The sequence below is a fragment of the Sinocyclocheilus grahami genome, unplaced genomic scaffold (assembly GCF_001515645.1).
Source record: "Sinocyclocheilus grahami isolate Dianchi unplaced genomic scaffold, SAMN03320097.WGS_v1.1 scaffold419.1, whole genome shotgun sequence".
NCBI lineage: Eukaryota > Metazoa > Chordata > Actinopteri > Cypriniformes > Cyprinidae > Sinocyclocheilus > Sinocyclocheilus grahami.
Window position 1 is genome coordinate 347,139 of NW_015505598.1, and position 6,651 is coordinate 353,789.

At 41.8% G+C, this 6,651-nt stretch overlaps 1 protein-coding gene across 2 annotated transcripts in view; it reads right to left on the minus strand.

Moving 5' to 3' along the window:
• Positions 1–6,651, minus strand: part of limk1a (LIM domain kinase 1a) — a 60,710-nt gene that overhangs the window by 31,072 nt on the left and 22,987 nt on the right. For both annotated transcript variants that reach the window (XM_016232816.1, XM_016232817.1), the window contains one exon: positions 1,685–1,823. In XM_016232816.1, coding sequence (XP_016088302.1) covers positions 1,685–1,823 — 139 coding nt within the window. The remainder of the gene's footprint in view (positions 1–1,684; positions 1,824–6,651) is intronic.

A 6,651-nucleotide genomic window follows, 5' to 3' on the forward strand; every position in this document is an offset into this window, starting at 1 on the left:
TATATATATATATATATATGTATGTGTGTGTGTGTGTGTTTTGTTTTAATGATTTATTCTATTCCCACTAATCTCATTAATACTTTCATTTCAAATTCTTACATTTGATCTATATATTCAATTGACACTGAAAAATATAACTGTATTAAATAATTTTTATGAGATTATTTTAAATATTTTTTAATATACAAACAAGAAACGATGGTGGAAATGATACCTTTCAACTAAATTAAAACACCAGTAGGTGCCAGTAGTGAGCGTTTAATGAGTGAGTCATTGAGTCATTCATTCAAACGATTCGTTCAGCCTCGCCTCAGCAGCGCAACCTTATACTGTCAATAGATGCATTATATTCAGTAGCAATATCCACTATTCGCCACTTACTCAATGTAATAAAATCAGAATAATATTGCGTTTTGGTGTTTACATAGTTATTTTTGGTTACTGATGTTTTAATCATGTTACTTCTCTGGCGTTAATGAGTTAATGTCAAGCCCTGGAGTCTATAACGTTAAGTGCCGGGGCCCAGCCCCAGACGGCCCCCGGCCCAATTTAAACCCTGGTCTTATGTAGCATGATGCTACAGTGTGCATGAATGGTCACATAACACACGCTTTCGGTCTTGTAGTATGAACGGACATCTTCATATGATTGAAACTCTACACAGCTCCCGCGCTACTCTCCATTGGAAATGAATGACTTCCGGTCTGTCGCTTGTCGGAGATAGTGGAAAGCCGGCTTGAAACGCAGTGGAAATGTCAGTATGACGAGGATCGTTTTCATTTTAAAACAAAAGCGCACCAGTGTAACTGTAGCCTTACAGCTACGGGGGCTGGGACGCATTCACACTAAACACTCGCGTGTGAGCCACATCTCTGAGTGTGGCGCGTGACACAGACCGACCGTGCAGACCTATCCGTGTATTAGGCTATAGTAAGATTCCACGAGCAGACTGCTCTGTATGTTTTCGCATCGCTCTCGCGGATGTCAAACACTGATTGATCTGCGCCTCACTGACGTTGATGAGATTAACCCCTTAGGTATCGAAATTTGGTACCGAACGACGAGACGTTTCTCGATACTCGATAGTATCAAGGCAATTCGGTCGGTGCCTAAAAAGTATCGAACTCGAAACCCAGCCCTAGTCAATATACTTTGGCGCATTTTGACTACGGAAACCAAACTGCAACATCTGTGGAACGTTTTGATTATATTGTAAAATGATATGATTCGTGCATGGAAATTAAGGTTTTAAAACTTAATGAAAACGCAAATGTAAACAGACCAGATGACACCTTGCATTAAGTTACAGATATGCTATGCCAAGACTGGATGCAAAAGAGTAAACATGTGAAGAACAGTCATAAATGATTCAAATGATTCTTGTCAAATAAACAGCTCTCGCTCTAAATAAACCAGCCAGCAGTGAATGCATTAAAACAAGAGGCCACACAAACGCTCCCTTCATGAGCTCTGCGTCTGAATTATAGATAGCAGCTCTTTCATGAACGCACACAGGAGTGCGGTTGATTTGCTCACGAGTGATACGCAGCAGTGACTGTGTGAATGGAGAATCGCTGGGGAGCCGTGTAACTGGAGCGGCTGTGAGAAACCGTAGGACGGACAGCAGGACTGTGGGGTGAGGAGAGACGCAGAGACTGGGTTTGGGACGGTTTGGACTCACCATGATGAGTCCGGTGGTGATGGGCTCTGAACAGCCATGACACAGCTCTCCAAATTTAGCCCAGTAGTCCTTCTTACAGAAGAGACGGCCGTCCTTCTCATAGTACCAGTGTGAGAGAGACGCGCCACACTCACAGCACCTGCAGATCAAACACAAGGGCACAGCTCAGCATTCAGATCAAATTCATGCACCAATAACATTCTGCTGTGCTCGTTCACTGAAGACGAGTCCTCCTTTTCCTGACCGCTGCTCATTTCTCTCTGCACGTTTCGTAACATATATTTGCACACTTGATGTTGCACGTCTGCACTTGTATGTTGGTAGCGGAGCGGTTTGACGAGTACGAATGCTAGTAAGCAACATATCAGATCACGTAGGCCTGATATTGGCCAACAAATTCCCAACCGAAATGACTGTCTTCCAATGAAATTCTGAGGTTTGTTTGGCAACAGCCTCATTTAACTAGAATTATAGTTTATTTAGTGTATATATAGTGTATAACTAGAGATAGTGTATTTCGATGTGAATAAATACAGTTATGATACACAACAGATTCACAATACAGCACAGAGCCTTTAGAAAATGGTCAGTACTGTTTGTAAATATTAAGGACTCCAATCCTCATGAAAAATGTATGCGAATCGAATGGATTGGTGTTATTCTTACGATAGTAGAGTACAGCTGTTAGAGATGGATCCACAGCCACAAATATCTGTTTAATACTCAAACAATGAATGATACTCAGTAACATGTTTGAGCAGAGCTGAGCAAATGCATTGAGAAACCTAAACACACCAGCATCAGCATGACGTCAGATCATCCATCCTGTGTGTGCGTGTGTGAGAGTGTGTGTGTGTGTGTGTGTGAGAGAGTGCAGCTGTGAGTGTTTACTGTGGGCTTGTGTGGAGTGCTGGCGTCAGGCTGAGCACAGGCAGAGCCAGAGGAATCTTTTATCAGAGCAACAGCGGCAGGTCGCTGGATGACTGGCCCTCTGCCTGGGAACAGACGGGGGAAAAACACATACAAGACCAGCCATGGTTACACGTGTGTGTGTGTGTGAGTCTGTGTGTGTGTGTGTGTGTGTGTCTGTGTGTCTGTGAGTCTGTGTGTGTGTGTCTGTGAGTCTGAGTCTGTGTGTGTCTGTGTGTCTGTGAGTCTGAGTCTGTGTGTGTGTGTGTGTGTGTGTGTGTGTTGGGTTCTGTGGGTCTGTGTGTGTGTGTGTGTGTGAGAGTGTGTGTGAGTGTGAGTGTGTGTGTGTGTGTGTGTGTGTGTGAGAGTGTGTGTGCATGCGTGTGTTTGTGAGTGTGTGTGCATGCGTGCGTGTGTGTGTGGTTGTGTGTGTGTGTGTGTGTGTGTGTGTGTGTCATAACAGCAGCCAGACACCGATGCCTCACTGTCCTCTGTGTGTGATGAGAGTCTGAGGGAGTCCAGCTCATTATTGACCATCTGCTGCTCAATGACCCCTGAGCCTCATCACAACCTCTGGACAGAGACCAAACACCTCCTGACTGTGTTGGCCTACAACTACTAGATCTAGTGGAGAGTATTTCATCATGTTCATCAGTCTTCTGATCACAGTGAAGAAGAGGCTTTACCTTCTCACATACACACCACAGGACCTGAATGAGAACACGGCCAGTTCAAGCAAGGCGAAAGAGAAACGTTATTCACCAGATCTCAACACTGATCTAAGATGCATTACAGAAGTGTGTTTGTATAATATTTCATAATAATACAACATCTATGCACTTGCAGTTGTTTTTACCCAAAGAGAATGAAGTGTTGAGTATTTGCTGTCGCTCCTCTAACCCTACAGACAGACGAATCAATGAGAATAAACGAGAAACTCTCTTCCTCTGTGCTTTTAGTGTCTTATATCTCGATCTTGCACTACTCTGAATGATGCTGAAACTCTTTACTGCTAGCACTTATTGCCTCCTTAAAACGAATCGCTTGTTGTATTCCCGAGTCCTCAAGACACTTTGGATAAAAGCATCTGCTAAATGAATACGTGTAAAAGCAAATGCATCCGAGTTGTTTTTTATTACCCCCCATCATTACTGTAAACTGAACTTGAAGCGTCACTGTATTCATGTGCAATAAGGAAACACATTTGTCCTGATAACAATGGCTCTATAGAGCAGTGAATAACCAGGTTAAATGCTTTAGTAAACTAATTCCTGTTCACTGAATGCAAATACAGCAGCTTATTTTTAGAAAGAAGGAAGAACTGCAGCGTTCTGTTGCACTGAAGTGGGAATGCTGATGTGTGCCGTAATGCACCTGTCTTCAGGGAGAGAAGCATGTCTCTGCACGTTTATAATTCTTTATAATAGCAGATGCAACGCTGATAATAACAGCCGCAGAACATGGCTTCCCCTCACTGACTACAGATATAGAAGGTGTCAGAGCAGCCAAACCCCAGACATCATCTTCAGAAAGTTTGAGCACGATGCTGAAGCGCTGCTGTGTGCTCGTTCAATATAAGCCAAGCCCCAAATCTGATCGCTCAGAAAAGGGAAGTAAAATAAAATAAAAAGTGAGGAATCGCTCATGTCTGGAACACAAATGTTTAATGCTTAGCGTTCAGGTTTGACCGAATCACTAAACAATAGTAAAAGTCACGCTTCCCTCGGCAGACACACATAAAGCACTGGCCTGAATGAGAGCGAAGTGTTTGTCAATGAAGGCCTCGCCATTAGACCGATGAGAAGAGGAAAGCGTTTGGCCGCAGACGCAGGGGGATGCTGGGTAATCCATGCCGTGATCCCCAGGGCTCTGTTATCAGCGCTAATGATGATCTGACTGGCTTCAGCGTCTCAGATCTCTGATCAGAGCTGGCTTCTATCACTTCATTACAGCACATCTCCTACATCCAGCGCCCATCTACTGATCATCCCAGAGGATCTCTGTCGTAGAGCACCAGATCTAACAGCATCTGCAGTTTAGCTTCATTTATCAACTACCAATGTGCCTCTGAATGAAAATACTGACAGCACAATAACCGACGTTACTGGTTATTACTGCGCTCTTTTCCTCAGCAGAAACATCTGAGAAGTGAGAGCCGTCTTGGGGAAACATCTCGTTGTGGAATCTGTATTTGAAAATCATTTGAAAACATCTGTCAATGTGTTTTGCTTATTGGTGCTGCTGTTATAAAAATCTATGCTTTATTACTGTGATATAAAGATGAAATTGAACAAGAAATAAAACATGAAATACATATTTGTTATTAGACATATAAACACAAGTGATCAGTATCGGTTATAGATTAAATAAAATCAATATTGATCGATTTCTACACATAATACTTTTGTTAAGGTCAGGAATATGGACATGATTAATAAAATGTGTTTCATTCCATGGGTCTCCTTAACATTTACCATAGTAAGCAAAGATACTTTAAGCAAAGTCATTGTTACTACAGTAAAACCATAAATAAATAAATACCCACCCTAACAAGCCTATGAGAGTGTTTCTGTCATTTTAATTTCTTCCTGTGATGGCAGCGGTGAATAGTCACTGAGACCGCAGCTCCTACAGTGTTTATGTGTAACTGTGGTAATGTTGAGTAAGGGATGCTCATTCCTTCACACTCAAACACAGCGGCAGTAGGTTTATAGCTGCACTCGAGCTTCAGTGTTACTCCATCAACACACACTGATGAGGATCCCTCAAAACAGGATTCTCCGTGAGAGAGCAGCTGTGCTGGGTCTCGCCAGGGAAAGCTCATCAGACTCATTTACACACATTTACAGTAAGTGCTCCACAATACAACCAGATTCTGATTTCCCTGAAGACCAGCTGAGTGACGTGGGTGATCAGCGGTCACAGGTATGTGTGGTTAAGCCTGTTTTTCATCTGGTTCATCATCCAGCGGGTGAACTCACTGAACAACTCGTTCACTGGTTGAGGACCGAGGACAGACTGAACTATATGCAGATGACATCTTCAGAAAATGTTCATTTGTATTAGAATGAAAAAGTGTGACTCAATACTGCGAGTCTATAAAACAAACCCAGTCATTTCTGACATACCTAAAACACCTCCAGACATAACTAGAATTCATCAGTGCAAAACAGCACATTATCAGACACGTGAAGCTCAGATTCAGCAGACATTAACATAAATCACACAAGCCCTGTAAAAACACGGATTTTGAGGAAGTAATTCTGTGTGCCTCTTACATGCTCAGGGTGTCATACACAGATTAAAAAGAAGTATCCAAAAGATACAAGTTACGGGGATTGAGTTGGGCAGGTCCAACAGATGGGCAGATATCAAGATACAAAACTTGATATCACATTACAAAATGTTTCTCTATTGAGGAAAAAAAGAACAATGCAAATAAAATGCCAATTTGTAAAAAATACATAAAGGATGTTAACACTATTCGACTCCACCGAGCAGGGACACCGGCAAGACACATAAGTATCGCTTCTGAATCATTCTCTTTCCTACTACTTGTTCCCTTTCTGTTTTCAGTTTTTATAAGCAATTCTTACCATGTGTTTCCAGATCCCTACTATCACTACCACTCGCAAGCCATGCATCACACACTGTAGGTAGCGCAATCCTAACAACCTGCGCACTTTGCCTATGTCTACTATGTAATGTTTTTATTATTTATAAGCTCTAAAAAGGGGAATATTTATGACGAATTATAACTGGTTATGATTCATAATAAATATTTAGATTATATCTTCGAATTAACTGCAGCAGAATCAATATTACAATTATTTGATCTGTCCGTCCACCGAGCAGACAATATAATCATTCATCAATTCAAGGAATGTTTATTTTTCTGGCCACGCAACAATAAACTGTCCTTCTTTGTCAAGTGCTCGCATTAATTTAGCAAATATAGCAAGGGTTCACACATTCATTGACTTCAAACTGTGAGCAGCAAACAGAGACAATCCGTTGTGAATATAAGGGATTTAATAAATGAAACTATATCTAACATA